Source organism: Anoplophora glabripennis, unplaced genomic scaffold, assembly GCF_000390285.2.
Source record: "Anoplophora glabripennis isolate ALB-LARVAE unplaced genomic scaffold, Agla_2.0 scaffold66, whole genome shotgun sequence".
NCBI classification, from domain to species: Eukaryota; Metazoa; Arthropoda; class Insecta; order Coleoptera; family Cerambycidae; genus Anoplophora; species Anoplophora glabripennis.
Window position 1 is genome coordinate 692,607 of NW_019416742.1, and position 18,640 is coordinate 711,246.

General features: G+C 30.1%; 1 protein-coding gene across 1 annotated transcript; it reads left to right on the forward strand.

Annotated features, from left to right (window-relative positions):
• The first annotated feature begins 1,026 nt into the window (after positions 1-1,026).
• LOC108917919 (nibrin) lies at positions 1,027-13,018 on the forward strand. The gene is made up of 8 exons (XM_018724728.1): positions 1,027-1,205; positions 1,268-1,383; positions 1,481-1,617; positions 4,943-5,355; positions 9,686-10,208; positions 10,268-10,337; positions 11,895-12,479; positions 12,535-13,018. The coding sequence occupies exons 1-8, from the start codon at positions 1,175-1,177 to the stop codon at positions 12,709-12,711; spliced, it is 2,052 nt and encodes a 683-aa protein (XP_018580244.1). The 5' UTR covers positions 1,027-1,174; the 3' UTR covers positions 12,712-13,018.
• Positions 13,019-18,640: the final 5,622 nt, after the last annotated feature.

Sequence of the window (18,640 nt, forward strand, 5' to 3'; positions counted from 1 at the left end):
AATTTAATTATTTATGCACGTAATATAAATTACAAGAATATGTAGAAATAAATAAAGTATACTTTGTTGCTATTGTCAATATTATGTGAACATATTCATAGTTGCTTTGTCGAGACCTCATCACACGTCAACAGAACTTTTCTTTTATTAGATTATACAGGACAGGATGCTCACTTTCTAGTATAATCTCATCGTAACTTAATTGCTCTTGATTTACTTGCTGTTCTTGTTGTTGTTGTTGTAACTGTTGCTCTTGTTGTAGCTGCTGCACCTGTTGTTGCTGGTGTAGCGGATGCTCTTGCTGTTGATGCTGCTGCAAAATATATAAAGAAACAATGCATCATTCAATTATACAATATTTTCACTTATGAAATCTTTCTATTTAAAAATTTCTCTACCGTATTAAGAATCAAAGAAGCTGCTTCCAACTTCCGAATTATTCGACCTTTTGCCATAATATTAACCCACTATTCGGTCAAGTTGTAATATAGAACAGCTGGACATCATTAGATTGAAAATGCAAATCACAAACGTACTGTTTTATTTTAAATCTGTTGACAGTCATTCACTTCACATACTATTACCATATTTAAATTATTTTCGAAACTTTCTATTTACCATTTATAAAAACAAATTGTAATAATTATTGACTTGACTTCTAGTTTTTAGGTTAGTATACCTCCCCGCTCCCCAATATATCTATTAAACTCGATATAAATAAAATAAAATTGGTTATTTGCTTACTTCACTCGTATTTATGAAGCTACATTCATTTGGGTCATATGGAACACTAGCGCCACCCCAACTTCTGCCATTTCTTGGACAAATTTTGTCAATTTTTCCGTATGAGTTCGTGCTCCTTATCTAGTCTCCATGATTGCAATTGTCAAAATTTATTCTACAAAATCTTTGTGGCGACATCTATAGACTCTTTCCCCAACTTGTATATCCATCTCAAGTCACGTGGTCCCCAGTTTCCCCATATTTTCAAGTATAAGTTCTCGGGCCCTGACCTGAATACTTTGATTACTTTGTATCTAACATAACCTCAAATCTCAAATTTACCATATCTGTGACTAGTACTTTTTAAATTATTGATTTCAAATATAAAGAGATAATTATGAGGTAGTCATTGACATGTTTTGAACTGCAAAATTGATAAAGATCTATTAAAATGCTTTTATATTTACAAAACATCAACAATGGTGAGTATTTTTCAATACACAAAATTTGTGTCACAAAGTAATTATGACAATATTTATTACAGAGAATGTATTTTATCTTACTGAAAAGGATAAGTTCCTTGTCGGAAGAAAAGACTGTGATTTTTTAATACAAGATGATCAGTCTATTAGTCGAAAACATGCAATCATACGTTTGAAGGTAAGTTTTTTACTTTGATTTTTAAAAATAATGGAGTCCTTTCATGTATTTACAAGAGAGATATATTGCACTAAAATGTACATATTTTTATTTATAGGAAAACAAGGTCACTGTGGAAGATTGTGGATCAAAATATAACACCCTATATAAAGGCGAGAAATTGCACCCTAATATTGAAATTGAGTTAGCAATTGGTGATATTATTCAGTTTGGGGTTAGTCACAGCTCATATAGGTGAAAAATATATATATTTTTTAACAATTTATGTCAAAAGTGATTTTACTTAAAGCAGAAAATAGGTATATTCTTTGATTTTCAAATATACGGTGATTTCGCCTGTTTGCGGTCTTTATTGGTTCCCAGGCACTAGAAGGTATTAAATTCAATAATAGGTAGTGATAGAAAAATTCGAATATAATATCGAGTAATACCCAATTTTTATAAGTACTAGCTGTTCTCAGATACCTACTGAAAGTACTCGAATACTTTTAGTTCTCGATAGTTGCCAGGCTACCTAACAAATATTGTACGAGATGCGAGTTCTCATGCCCAGGAAATATTCGAAAGAATTTAAATCAATTACCTCATCAATTACTGATTAGTGTATCAAATTAATCGGAAGAATTTGAATACCTTTAGTTCTCGGTGGTTATTCACTTGAACAAACGGATGACTCATAATCGGAAAAAAATTCTATATACCTACATACATATTCATAATTTTAAAAATGTTTTTAAACACAGCAAATTGAAATAATTGCACAAAACAAATAAAAATGTAAATGTTCCTCCCCATTACGATTATAATGTTCTTCATTCAGTGTTCAATCTTCGGTCCTGCACTTGGTTCTCGATTCTCAGTACTCGAAGAACCATTCAATTCTTACAAGTATCCAAGAACCAAGTACTCGATTCTGCCCATCACTAATAAATAGGAAAACCGTAAGATTACAAATTTAAAGAAAACGTCTATTTTCCACCACCATTATACCGTTAAAGTAGAGTGTGGCTCCATCTGTCGCATAAAATGTTAATTTATGACACTTGTTATGTATTGCATTGTAACGGATTTTGTGACGACTTTAATTTTTGGTTCAGAAGGTCTCCACTATTTGGAAAGTAAAAAATATGTTTTACTATTTTTTGTGGAATTTGTTAGGTGATATTATTATCAAATGATATTTAAATTGGCATTAAACTTTAAGTTTAATTTATTGTTCCAGAAAACAGGAACAAATAAACTTTTAATCACCTTGACCAGGTAATGGTCACAAATATTTTGTTCTTTCCCAATATTTTTTATTTGTTATGACATCCTCAAAAATAAATACAGGCTGTTACAAATGCGCTTCTCATTACAGGAATCTCGAAAACAGTAAGAGATACAAACTAGCTTAAATGGACGCAAAGTTGTGTAATCAGGGGACCAACATTATGCCTCTAAAAAATCAACGCTAACATGATTAGTTTTCGAAATATTTGAAAATAAACGAAATTTTGGAAATCCGTTTTTGTTTCATTTCAGCCTTGTTTGAGGTGATATTGAAAAAAGAAGAACACTTTCTGGTGGTCACTTTTTGCCCTCTATCGAATGGCATAATCAATTTTTATAAGTAACGTTTCGACTCTCCAGGACCATCATAAACTTCATTTTTTTAAGTACGACCCTAGAAATTTTATTACATTTTTTGCAAGTCTTTATGACCCTCAATACTGTACTGCCTCAGCCCGAACCAGATTCAGACGTTTTGTCTCGAAAAATTCATCTTCAGTGTATTCGTTCAAAATTTATCTAAATTTTTTATTTAGATTTCTTTGTTTATTGAATTATCGTACGCTGTAAGTGTCGTTAGACTCTGTGAAATTCTTGTAGTTATTTAAACTATTACCACCACCCATTAAAATAAAAAATTATTAGAGTTCTATTCCCGTGTCCATAGTTCTAGGCTTCTCGACTGCTCAAAACGCAAACAAATTCCATCTATTTTTTTTTTTTCAAGATATTCATACAAATACATCTAATATGCTTTGTCACAGTTGCGGTTACAGATATAATAAATTCCGATAATATTACGCTGATCTTCATTTTCAACCTTTGCCAAAACGAAAATGTTTTTTGAACATTTACTGAAATTCTTTAAAAAATAATATTCATTTGGCGTTTTGATTGTTCTTATGCATTTTTAAGAATTAATTTGTCATAATAAAATTAAAATTGTAATGTTTTAATTTTGACGCAACAACTTATTGGGTTATGTATGACCAAGTGTAATAATTAATAATAATAAATATTTTATTGTAACGTGTGGTAATAATATAGTATAATAGTTTAAATAACTAGATGGATTTCACAGGGTTAGAATACACTTACAGTGTATGATAATTCAATAAACAAAGAAATCTAAATAAAAAATTTAGATAAATTTGGAACGAATACACTGAAGATGAATTTTTCGAGACAAAACGTCTGAATCTGGTTCGGGCTGAGGCAGTACAGTATTGGGGATCATGAAGGCTTGCAAAAATTGTAATAAAATTTCTAGAGTCGTATTTAAAAAAATGAAGTTGATAATAGTCCTGGAGAGTTACATATAAAAATTGATTATGCCATTCGATAGAGGGCAAAAAGTGGCCACAAGAAAGTGTTTTTCTTTTTTCAATATCACCTCAAACAAGGCTGTAATGAAACAGAATCGGATTTCCAAAATTTCGGTTTTTTTCAAATATTTCGAAAACTAATCATGTTAGCCTTGATTTTTTAGAGGCATAATGTTGGTCCCCTGATTACGTAACTTTGCCCCTATTTAAGCTACTTCGTACCTCTTACCATTTCTGAGATCCCTGTAGTGAGAAGCGAATGTGTAACAGTTTATATAATTTTTGACCACCAAAACAAGCATTTGCCATCCATTTTTCAATTCCTACTTATATAGCCGAAATAAATATTTGAATAAACTGGTTTTCAATCACATACTTTTTTACCATTATTTAGTGGTTGACAAATAATTCTCGGCATCTCTGATTTTAATTTTTTCATTCTGCGTAGTGTATGTAAACTAACATTTCCATTTCTTGTTACTTTTCTGAATTTATTATAATTGAATGTGTGAGAGGAAAAATAATTTTATATAATCGTCGACATTTAAATGTTTTTAGTACATGAAGGTAAATTAATTAATTATTAAATGTGTCCAAAAAGAGGTCCCAATTATGTAATGGAAAATCATATTAGCCAATTACTAGAATGAACTGACTGGCAACGCATGGTGTGTTTGCAGAAGTTTTTTCATAAAACATTTAAGTTAAAAACATTGTTGGAATTAAATTAACATTCAGTAATACAAATTCAGACATATCAAATATAGTTTTTGCAAACACAAACTTAAAAAGAAATACTATTTTATAGTAGGTATGTTAAACTTCTGATTTCACTTGATTGACCAAAACAGGCGAGTTGACCGCAGTAAGATTTACATTCATTTTTCTAATGTAGATATAAATATAACTTCTATTTTGCACTGATTTAAGAGAATAAATATTTATTTTAAGTGCTTTTTCAGTTTACAAAAATATGTGTTTGTTACTACTGGGACATGTTTAAATAACAACATAAAAACAAAGTTAATATCTGACCTTTCCATAATAAAAGGAAAATATATAGATCAATGGACTTCAGATTGTACACATCTTACAATGGAAGAGATAAGTTTGACTATTAAATTTTTGCATGCACTGATAGATGAAAAACTAGTCGTCAAACCGTCATATTGGTCAAAGTTTGCTGAGAGAGTACAGAAACAATTACCTCCACCTAATATTAATTTGTATAATAAACCACCTGTAGCAGAGGTGTTATTAAGTAAAGTCGACCTTAGCCCCAATTCAACAAGAAAAGAATTATTCAAAGGGAAACTCTTCGTATTCCCAAAGGAAAAAGACAAGAAACGTTTGGAAGATATAATTAAAAAGGCTGGTGAGTATCTGTTTTGTGCATATTTCACCATTGCTATTATACAGGGTGGTCCGAATTTTATGCAGAAAATTTCGAGGGCAGATAGATCTCTTTAAAATAACATGTGTTTGCATTATAAACATTGGTCTGGAACAGCCCCGTTTTAGAGATACAGGGTGTTGAAGTTGTTAAAACAATTGATTTTTTGTTTATATCTCTCGAATCTCTTAACCGATCTCAATAAAATTTCGTTCAGATAATCTATGATAGTAGGCCTTGTGTTCTCTAAAATATGAGCTCTAAAGGTACAACCAGTGACCAGTGGTGTACAACTGGTCAGGGGCCATCCCCTTTTTTATAAAAAAAAAAACCTACGCCACCGCATTTTTTACAAGTTATTGTAACGGATTTATATTCTAATGCACAAAGTACGTAAAAAATGTAACTTGAATTTTTTCCATAAGATTCGCCGTTTTCAAGTTATTCATATCAATACAATCCCCTTGTGAAGACCATAATATTGCAATTAGATTTATGTTTATGCTTAAAAATAAGTGGAATTTGGAAGCACAGCAACAAAATTCTTTACACTCGTTTCCACACCACCTGTAAGGTAGAGTTCCTTACGCATTTTAGTTTCCCCTGGAAGCCTAACCTGCTATCTTTACAAATAAGAACAACTTAAATCAAAATAAATGCACAAAGACAATAAAGTTTGTGGACCTTTCCTCTTGCCATTTCAAAACTTTCTAGAAAACCATCTATTTGAATTATTAGAGGGTATTCCATTAAAAATACGACAAAATAGCTGAATCCAGTGGTGCTCTTGCGCGTTCTGGGAGAATAATATAAGAATGGCTTAATGAAAATTATATGGGGTGATAGATAGGTAGAAGTCCAAATGCCAATCTCAACCATAATGGTGCAGAGGGCCCAGTGTCTTGGCCAGCCAGATTGCCATATCTAAACCGCCTGGATCTATGTTCAACTATCTACTCCAACAAATACAAAACCACAACTACTGCAACAAATATAAGACGGGTGTAATGAATTAAAACAAAACCACCACATGATATTAGCTTCAATTAATTCCATTAAATAGAAGATATCAGAAATGTATCGATGTGGGTGGTTCACATTTTGAACAATTATAATATGTAACATTAATTTTGTTTCTTGTTTAGTTGCTGTTGCTTGGTAAATATATTTTTATTATTATTTTGATTTCAATAGTTCTTATTTGTAAAGAGTATTAGGCCTTCAGGGAAAATTAAAAAGCCAGGAACACTACCTCACAGGTGGTGTAGAAAGAAGTGTAAATAATTTTGTTGATGTACTTAGAAATTGCATTTACTTTTAAGCATAAACATAAATATTCTTGTAATATTATGGTTAGAAGTGTCTGCCACAAGGGGATTGTATTAGTATGAATAACTTGAGAAAGGCGTATCTTAAGGAAAAATTCAAGTTAAGTACCTTTTTTACGTATTTTGTGCATTAGAATATAAATCAGTTGCAATGACCTGTAAAAAATACAGTGGCGTAGTTTTTTTTTGTAAAAAAAGAGGTGACCCCTGACCTGTTGTACACCACTGGTTGAACCTTTAAAGCTCATATTTTAGAGCATGTAAGGCCTACTATCATACATTCTCTGTATCAAATTTTATTGAGATCGGTTAATAGATTCCGGAAATATAAACAAAAAAAATCAATTTTTTTTTAACAACTTCAACACCCTGTATCTCTAAAACGGGACTGTTCCCTGTTACATATACATATTATTTTAGCACTTCAAAATGCAAAGTTGTAGGAAATAACTTGATTAAGAAAAATTTACAAATAATTCTTTCCAGTGTTGCCAGATTTCTGCAGTAGCTACTAAAACGATATTTTTTTAAATGGCAACACCGTATTTTTTAACATAATTTAAAAAACCTTCAAATTCTAAATAGAAAATGTTATGTCACATTTTTTTATTGGAGTAGCCGTTTTAGACCAATCAGCAAAAACAAAAAATAATCTGCTGTTATATTCAGGGTTGGTTATATTTTATATTTCAAATAACCCTCAGTTGATGTTTTTGTTGGAAACTTAATTTGATAAAAAAGTGTTTAATTTGTTTGTTAAAAAAATACGGTGTTGCTATTTAAAAAATATTGTTTAAGCAGCTACTGAAGAAGTTTGGCAACACCGGAAAGCATTATTTGTAAATTTTTCTTATAGTCCAATTAAATAAGCCTTTAAATTGAAATTTTGGTCAACTTGCCTGAATTTTTGATATGAGTTAGTTTGAGGTATATTATAGCAACAAGTGACAATAATTTTTTGTTCAACCCCCGGCCAAGGGTGAAAAAAGATAAAGCAAAGAAGTTTTTCGAGATAACTCAAAAAGGACAAGGGCTAGAAAAAAGTTTCTTATAAAAGTTGTTAAGCATACAATTCTACATAAAAATGGCATCTTGACTTTTTCTTGTACTATTAAAAGTAACAGTTAGGGAGGCTAAAAGTTAAGGGAAGATTTCAAAAATTTTAAAAAATCGTAACAAGCGGAAAAACGAATGAATTTTGTAATTTTTTTTTCAATCAACTCTAAAAAATGTGAAGAGACGTATTTTTTTTATCGGCGGAAAAACATATTTACGGGGTGAAATACACCCTCAAAGTTCGCCCCCCAAAACAGTTTATTCAAAATTTCTGGGGTTCTAATCAATATTTTGAAATGAAACAAAATGGAAATTACTTATGATAAAAAAAATATATTTTGCAAGTGATTCCGTGTTTGGGGGTTACTACCCTTATTTTTTATTTCAGAAAAACTATATTTGGTATTTATAAAAAAAAATCATATTTACTCAAAAATAATAAAAAATATGATTTATGTAAACAAATTGACAAAATTAAATTGACCTGTTTTGAGGTTTTCGTTAAAATCTCTGTTTAGGGGGGTGAACAATAAATTTGAAATTGTTATAACTTTCTTATTAAAAATTAAAAAATATATCTATATCTCTGAAAAGAAAGGTTAAGTACATTTTTTAGAGTAGATCGAAAAAAAAATTACAAAATTCATTCATTTTTCTGCTTATGATTTTTTTAAATTTCTGAAATCTCCCCTTAACTTCTAGCCTCCCTAACTCTGTTAATTTTAATTATACAAGAAAAAGTCAAGAGGCCATTTTTATGTAGAATTGTATGCTTTTTTTCTAGCCCTTACCCATTTTGAGTTATCTTCAAGAACCCCTTTGTTCTATCTTTTTTCACCCTTGGCCGGGGGTTGAACAAAAAATTACTGTCACTTATTGTTGTATTTAATTGGACTATTAGTCAAGTTATTTCCTACAACTTTGCATTTGGAAGTACTAGTCTATCACCTCAAATAAAAAAGTTGGTCTATGTCAGGTTTTAAAAAAACAGCACTATATAAAAACCTATTAAACAAAAACATTTGATGTGTACAGATTCCTGTAAGATCAGAAAAACAGAAATTAAGGCTGGTTCATGTTTGAACAAAATTGACAGTTTTTATAAGGATAAAGGATGGCAGGTACCATGCACGAATCCCAGAAAAAGCTCGAATAATTAAAATTTTTCCATTGATTTGTGACAGAACTCAGAACCGACAAATAATTGATGGTATTATAATTATATGTCATACTATTATGTCAACATGAATATTTCTATTTGTCAGCTTTTTCAGTATGAATTTGGTTAGGCAAAGCTACTTTCATAAAAGTACCTAACCTGTGACTGATCCATTTGGCGCAATTTCACTATTTAAAAAAAATTCAGATATTCAAAAAATTACAAAAATTAAATATTTATATTTTTTTACATTACTTTTTCTAAATCCTGATATACCTGTATGACAGTAGAATTCTGGACTACCCAAAAAAAAAGAGAAGCAGAATTTTTTGAGAAAAATTACTTTTTTGCATAAAATGAAAAACAAAACAGTCTTTCTCTTTTCAACTCCATCTATGGAGATATTGTACATAGCATACTATTTTAATGAAATCTACCTTATTATTAGAGAACGACCTATTGAACCTTACACACTCACAGTGACAGAGTCCTAAGAGAATGCTCTATTCATATATGTAAAAACATATTTGAATAGAGTTTAAAACAGTTAAAAGCTGGATTTGCTCAACACTTTTTGTCATGAAAAGAGATAGGGAGATACAATATGTTAACATCTGTGTACTTTCTCCAAAACTCGTCAAAAACTTTTTTTTTTACTAGAAATAGGGAGTCAGAGAATTTGAAAACTATTTCTGTTGCTACTCTGATTGTTATTCCCCCTCTTTGTCACTTTAGATTTTACTAATAGTAGATTTTTTTTTAAATATAGGGGGTACATCCATTTCCTGGGAAAAAAATTCAATCCCGCTAGAGGATATAGAAAAGTCACCCAAAGAATTTCTTATAATCGAATCTGGGGATATGACAAACGATCCTAGCCTGAATGAAGTGATTAAAAGATTTTCAAAACAAGGGAAAAGAACCATTCCTCTTCAAGAAATTGCAATATCAATTACACTTTGCTCATGCGAGAGAGACTGCAACCCTAATTTCAACAGAGTAGAAGAAGTTTTTCCTTTATGTAGACCTACTGAGCCTACACAAAGCAAAGCGCTCGCTGCTAATACTGAAAGTGAACACTTTACAATGAGAGAACTTAAGGCCGAGGAAAAAGAAGAGCCAGTAACTGTTCCAGATACGTTTGAGCCCAAGGCGGATGAATCAGAACCGTGTGAAATTTTTGCAGAATGTGAAATAATCACTGAAAAAGAGATTGATAATAGACAGTCTGTAAAACGAATAAATGATGATAAACTAGAGAAAATATCATCGAAGAAAATAAAAATTGATAAGTAAAGCACTTCACAGGTTTATGTTTATGTTGTAATAATAAATTATTGTTTTGTTATAGTGACAATATCAGTAATTTGCAGAAGGATAAGACAAGAGAACAGGTGGAAAGCGACGGTTTCATATCTAAGGTAGACATTTTATTATATTTCACTGTTTTTTTATCGAAAAGCAACAAGAAAAAAATAGATGATAGACCTTGAAACTTTGTGCAAGAGTAGGTAATGTAAAATGAGAATTTATTTTTTAGCTTTTAAAAAGAACAAATGAGTATAAACGAAAAGGAACCAAAAATTATGTTCCACATAATGTATGTAATATTTTAATAACAAAAATTTTTATATTTTATTAATAGCGAAAATTGTTATTACAAAGAGGAAAGTTCTGAAAACGTTGAATATTTTTCAGTGTTTTCGAAATTAAGAGTTTGGTGAAAGAACACGTTATGTCCACTTTCTAAAAGTCATGGAAATACTGAAAAGACTAACTATAAGTAACTAAATTAATGAAAATGTTGGCTTAGTTTCTTTTTATTTAAATTTTTTTAATGTGGAAATTTGTTCCAAGATCCTTAATAATGTGTACGGGCTGGTCCATTTTCGGTGGGATTTCAGGGTAGCTCAGAAACTACTAAAGATATGATAAATCTGACACCACGTTCCCGAGCTCGATTTTCATGGCAAACTCGACTGTCAAATCAGAAATTTGCTATCTTCATTTGTTTCTGAGTTACAGGGAGTTTCTCGTTATTGTGACACTTTTGAACATGTCTGTATCTCAGCTGTTAAATAAGTTAGAGTTAAAGTGAAAACTGCTCAAGACTATACGCACTACTATACACACACCGTATATTTATGTTTCGAAGAAGCTTCGTGGTTACGACAGCCTCGCATGAGGTTCTCGTTTTTTTAAATAAACACATCCACACAACTACTCCGAATACCATTCATTCCGAAACTTCCGAACATACAAGTTGTCTTTTGACTTCCCCCTTTTTTCCACATCGAGAGAAGGCACAGGTCTCTCACAATTTAAAAAATCCTTTTTGTCCTCAATTTTCCATATGGAAAATGGCATTTCCAATAAAATACATACTGGATCATACATATGAAACATTTCTACAAATTATTGGTACAAAACAAATATTAATAAAGAACCGTTATAATCATGCACTGGGCGATGTATCGTATTATTTGATTAAGATTAAAGATATAAATATTAAAGGCTATCAAAAGAATTTTCACTCCTAGCAAAAACTAATGCAGCTGTAATATAAGCCCTTCGTTTTTATTGTCAAATAAATCGAGTTTTTGATGAGAATTACAATGAGATTTGTATAGAAAATGCATTGGTGATGACTAAAAAAATAAATATGTAGTTACATTCGAAATACAAAAAATTTATGAATAAGAACTGAAGTTGAAAGTCATTGCAAAAAAAATGCAAGAATATTTACTTAGGTTTAGGGGTAATTTTTTTTTTAATAATTCAGAATTGCCTTATAAAGTAAGGGTCTAAGGCTCACCGTTTTCACTGTACAGAGTTTTTAAAATCATATTATCTATGAAATCTTTGGTATGCTTAAAACAAATTGATTCTTTGGTGAATAATTTATTGAGTTCTATTTGTGGTTAAAGTTTGATTCACCCGAACTGAAACACGCTGTATATTTTTAAATTACTTTGCAGAATATTTCACCTAGGAAAAAAATCAAAGAAGATAAACAGAATGAAAGTAGCAGGGACAGCAAAGCTAATCAGTCTATTTTCCTCAATAAAAATAGAAGAAATGTGGTTGAACAATCGTCTCCAAAAAGTAATCCGTTCAAGAGAACGAAGAAAGACAGTGATAATATTACTCAAATGAACAAAGAGAATCCATTCTTACTGTCATTGGGAAGTAAAAAAAGAACCAACGAAGGTTCATCAGAGACCTCCATCTCTAAAAGGAAAATAAGCGATACTATGGATAAAATTTTTTCTAGTACTAAAATTGAAAACATTTCTCATAATATAACTGGACTAACCAAAATTTCAAGAATAAATAAAGACCTTATGAATAGTACTTGGATGTCTAAGAATGTAACAAATGTAATCAGTATAGAAAACGATGAAATGGAGGATCATTTCGATAAAGAAATGAAACAGTTTATAGAACAATTTAAAAATACTGTTATTGTAGAAATTATGGAGAAAATGCCTTCGAAGCAAAAGATTTTGAGAGACCATAGTGATGTTTGTAATGGAAAAGTGAATTTCAAAATATTTAAAAAGGTATGTATGGAACCTACACAAATTTAAAAATATTTATTATATATTTTACGTTTAGGTAAAACCTTTAAGACCACAAAAGATAATTATTGGAAAAGTCAATTTCACTTCTGTAGATCCAGGGGACACTGCAAGTATTGCTGACAGTAGAAGAGAAATATTTTCAAATTCAGATGATGAAGCTGAAGGGAACTTAAGAGTTAAGAAGAAAAAGCCAAAGAAATTTCTTATTTGAAACTGTCTCATAATTTATTTTTTGAACACAAAATTTTATTCTGAGAAATCCTCCCTGGATCATGGGTATGAATGGTATGCCATTTATTTCTCTTATTTGGAAGTTTATTGGAGTGACTTTTACAAACTTATATCTTTGCATTACTATATATTTCTTCTGATATTATTGTATCGAGCATTTATTCAACGTGATCGAATGTTATAATTTGCCCTTTTATTATAAATGTAATTAAAAGATATCTTATATACATAAAAACACATTAGCTTGTTAATTTTTCTTTTAATTTAGCAATCTCATTTTCTGCAAAATTTATAACCTAATAATAATAATAAATATGTATTGTTTTTTCTTTGATCTTTTTTTCTTCCCTATTATAAACAGTTTTTGGTAATTAAAATAAATTGAAACACAGCCATTCTTATTTACATCATAATATAAGTAGGTATTTTGAGAGAAAGGCTTTCAAAGCCATCTGTGGCTATTGGCAACTTTTTGAACTAAACTATCTGTAGATACTCATCTTAAAAATAAAGGAAAAATTTTAGATGTTCTAATTCTAATATTGCTTATAAAATATAGCTCAGTAAATGAAATTTGTAATACAGGAATGAGGAAACGGAACTGCAAATTGGACTGTGCAGTTGTTATTATTTCCGTGCGCTACCCAGATTAAAAAAATACGTTAAAATTGGTCCACAATTACCGGAGATATCGCAAAATTTTGGGCAGTTAAGATTTGAAGTCTCGGAACGTTTCTGTCTTATTTTTCCCCCACCACGTTCCAGGCGTAAAAATGTATTCGAGGACGTTTTTTAAAGGGTTAAAAATTACTATAAAATGCATTTTTTTCGATATCTTTAAGTTATTATGAAGTTTAAGGGTTGATGATTTATTTCCGAAATTTCAAGTCTTAATGTTTATAAATAAACAAGTTATGAATGAAAAAAAACCGCTATCTCGGCTAAAAATGATCCTAGAACATTTTTTTTAAAATTCGTGAAAAATTTACGAATTTTAAAGGATTACGAATATCAAAGCGGCTTTAAAAAAAATTAATTCGCAAAATTAACGAAAAACCTTGTAAACAAATTACACTATTTGTTTATACGCCGTTTTGAGAAGGTTAGCCTATGAAATTACAATTTCCAATTGTATATCTTGAAAATATAAGTCAAGACGAAACAAATGAGCCCTCATAAGGCCTTCATTATAACGCTAACAACCGCGTATTTGCAATTGAAAAAATGCTATTTCTAATAAAAAAAATGCAAAAACTCGTAAACAAATAAATATTTTTTTACCAAATTTTCACGGTTTCTTAAGCGTAACAAAATACAACTTTTACTGCAGTTTAGAGACGATTTATGCTCTTTTCTTCTATTTATAGCAAATTCAAATTTCGCTGTTTTTTTTGCAATTATTTAAACAAATTGTTAATGGATTTTAATTTAAATTTAGCAGGCCTCAAATGAAGCGTTTTTTGAAAACCTATAAGTATAAACAAAAGCAAAAACTTCTGTTGGAGAGCGCTTTTTAATAAAGCTAAAAAACTACATTTTTGGTCATTTTTACATTATAATCATTGTTTAAACAATGATATTGTTTTAAACCGATACTTTTTGGGAAATATTATTTATATTTGCCTAAACTAACGATTAAACCAAGTTTCAATCTGAAACGAATTTTTTTACAATTTTTTTTTTTTCATTCACCTTGCTAATATATATATAGTTTGTATTAGTTTTATTAATTTTTATTAACCTCATAGAATTTTTCTAATTTTTGGCTAAGGTCCGAATCATACATGATTCGGATTATGTATCATAGTTGATTTAGCCCATTTCAAAGTTTAATTATGTGTTCCCAAAACCTTTTTTGACAGGGATAACCTCTTTTATTAAACATATAACATTGAAGAGAATTTTATTTCATTTTGACATGTAACTACTTATTCTTACAAAGATTAGCAGTACCTATTATAAATGTGTACTGAATATTTCGTTGTGGTCTCTGCAAAGATTCCAATGCTTCCAAACGTTTCGCCGTTCTTCAATGCCGGCATCTTCAAACTCTACACATACTTTGACCACAGCTTAATAATATACAACTAGAACTAGAAGAGTCCGTGTCGGCGCCTTTGATGTGGCAGTCGAGAACCAAGCGAGACGGAATCGTGCTAACTATCAGATTAAGCGGAATAGTCGGGGCTGGATTAAAAGAATTTTTATTATTGAAATCAAATATTTAGTTTCTACCTGACAGTACCGTAGTAGGTAATTTTAATAATATGGAATTTGAATTAGAATATTACGTGGTATGACATTAAAAGTAGAAAATGGGTATTTTAGATAGGTAATAGGTTTTGTACTTGGAGTTAATACGGATTATTAAAAGAAAACTTGAAGAGTAATTAAAATTGTTGTTGTAAGCTCCTGTTTAGTGACGTAATCCTTAGAGAAGAAAATGGTTAAAATCGCGTTTTTTTTCTAACAAAAAATCGTAAATATCTCGAAAACGGTAGATTTTAGAGAAAAGTTGCATATGAACTTTTTTGTTCTAGATACCCCAAAGAGCCTATAAAAATGCATTTCGAGCAAAAAATCGAATATTACGAATTTGTTTAAAAAAAATTTAAACAATTTTTAACCATTAGTAACGTCTGGCAACATGCGGATATGTTTGAAGGGTCATTTTTTTAGTAAGATTATGAAAAAAAATCGAATGAGAATCATGTTCCTAGCGGGAGCAATGATACAGCCTGGACTAATACTTATACAGGGTGTCTCAGGTTTAAATAACAGGACTTCAGGAGGCTTTAGAAGACCTCATTTTAAGACTAAAAGTTCCTATACGTACATATAAAACATATCTACAATATAATATATAAAAAAATATAATAACATAATATATAGTATTAAAAATATAATCATTACAGATTTCTCCATTATTATAAGTTTATTTTTTGAATATTCCTAAAATTTTGGTTTATAGTTTATAACGTATAATAAATTCTAACCCTTAAATATAACCTAAGTACAAATTCTTTCGGAAAAGAATGACACGGATGACTAAAAGGTAGTCTTTTAATTAATTCAAGAAATGTGCTACAAATGTTATTTTTTGTGGATAATTGTTCAAAATTATCTTGAAATATCTTTTCAGTGTTACAAATGAGCTCAACAAAGTTATCGTTTGGCATTTGCAATTGTCCAAATAAGGTATCTTCNTCAATGTATTCGCAATGGTTCCCGCTAGTGAGTGAGATAAATTTCAATGCTCATGAGAACAGAAGAATAATTTAAATAAATGCCAAAGTACCTCAATTTTAACCATACTGTTAGTCTGTCAATATATTGCATTTACGACGGAACTAGGTCAGGCACAACAACCAAACTACTTCACTCACTAGAACGGACACCTAGGATCATTTGTATTTAATTTTCAGATTAATATTTATTAATAATTCTATAATTTGTGTCCTCAATTAAAATGACAACATTTTACACGATCGTCCATTTTTATTATGTCTCTAAACCAAAATTGTCGCGATTCCTACTGGACACGAGATCTTCTAGGCATAGTTTAGTTTGTATACTCTCTCACAGGTGTCGCTACCCTTGAAAATGAAATTAAACACAGAGGTGGTTTATTATAAAATGCGTTCTAAAATAAAGCATAATGGTCTAATATTATCTTTGATATGCCATTCTCTTTCAAATAATTATTTTTTGTTCAACGGACTTATCAGTTGATCTAAAATCTAAATATAAATGTTAATCACTGTAAACAAATAATTTTTCAATAGCAGAAATTAATAAAGGCTAATTTTAATATCAGTAAAGAACAACAACAATTTGGGCTTCCACGTATTAGAAACTGTAATAAAAATAAGTATGTGTAATTTTTTAAAAGTACCTAAGTAATAAGATTTTGTAAACTTAAGTAGTACGAAAATATAACGCATAAAAAAACAATAATATGTACTAATTTTTCTTTATTAAGAATAAAGATTAAATTTTACGTACAGGGTGTCCCAAATAAAATCGTTATGTTCTAGCCTTGGTAGATTCAAAATAAATTTATAGCTTAAAAATTAGTCTGGCTCAGGTAGATTTCAATCTACAAATCAGTAGCTACTTACCCATAAGAAGGAAACCACTGGATATTTATTAATGAAAAAAGTGACGACCAAAAAAGTAATTCATTCTTGAATATGAATATAACTAACACAATTTTAATTTCATATTGTCTTAACAATAACAATCTACTTTTGCGTATTTTTAGTCACTTAGTGTAATACAAAAAAAAAACATTGAATTTAAAATGTTTATTTTTCTCATTTCTTTTCTTGAGTTTCCATTAGATATACAAGCCGGGTCTTTACATTTCCTTTTTTGCCTTCTTAAAATGAACTGAATGCAAATATGAGAATAAAGTGATATTTCATTACAAAAAATATAAGTTTGATGTGGCGGGGAATTCCAGAACAAAATATTTTTCAAATATGCTCCTTATGTCTTATTGCGTTGCAAAAAATATATATTTTTGTATTTTCTGTTAAAGCATAACACAACATAGCGACACTAAAACTTTGCTACCATGGGTGTCTCCCTTCTCTTTTATTATAAAAGATTAGAGTTGTGTCAAGAGGATTTAAACCGGGTCCAGTCTTTTCATTTAAACCCGGTCTTTTCAATAATTTAAATTTCGCGCTATTTTATAGCCTCAAAGCAGATTAAAATGTCAAATATTAGCCCCACCCTACTTATACTCCACAGTCGAAATTATAGAGAGTGATTCATCGCTAGCTTTTGGACTAGTAATGGGGATGAAGCGTGCCGGGAACGAAAATCCATTGGCGTGTCTGCGTAAAAGGCAACAAGATATAGAAAATATTGAAAAAAGATNATAGCTTAAAAATTAGTCTGGCTCAGGTAGATTTCAATCTACAAATCAGTAGCTACTTACCCATAAGAAGGAAACCACTGGATATTTATTAATGAAAAAAGTGACGACCAAAAAAGTAATTCATTCTTGAATATGAATATAACTAACACAATTTTAATTTCATATTGTCTTAACAATAACAATCTACTTTTGCGTATTTTTAGTCACTTAGTGTAATACAAAAAAAAAACATTGAATTTAAAATGTTTATTTTTCTCATTTCTTTTCTTGAGTTTCCATTAGATATACAAGCCGGGTCTTTACATTTCCTTTTTTGCCTTCTTAAAATGAACTGAATGCAAATATGAGAATAAAGTGATATTTCATTACAAAAAATATAAGTTTGATGTGGCGGGGAATTCCAGAACAAAATATTTTTCAAATATGCTCCTTATGTCTTATTGCGTTGCAAAAAATATATATTTTTGTATTTTCTGTTAAAGCATAACACAACATAGCGACACTAAAACTTTGCTACCATGGGTGTCTCGCTTCTCTTTTATTATAAGAGATTAGAGTTGTGTCAAGAGGATTTAAACCGGGTCCAGTCTTTTCATTTAGACCCGGTCTTTTCAATAATTTAAATTTCGCGCTATTTTATAGCCTCAAAGCAGATTAAAATGTCAAATATTGGCCCCACCCTACTTATACTCCACAGTCGAAATTATATAGAGTGATTCATCGCTAGCTTTTGGACTAGTAATGGGGATGAAGCGTGCCGGGAACGAAAATCCATTGGCGTGTCTGCGTAAAAGGCAACAAGATATAGAAAATATTGAAAAAAGATAATAAAACATAACATCTAATATTTTTTACGGTTTGCTATAACCAGCACTTTGATCCATTTCAATTATTACAGCATTTTAAAACGTCCCAATTGTGTTTTTTTAATTTATAAATTTATTATAGCCATGGAATTAGACCCCTCGTCTACGCTTATGCTATGACGTTTCTCAGGACGGGTTAAATCAAGTCCGTTTAC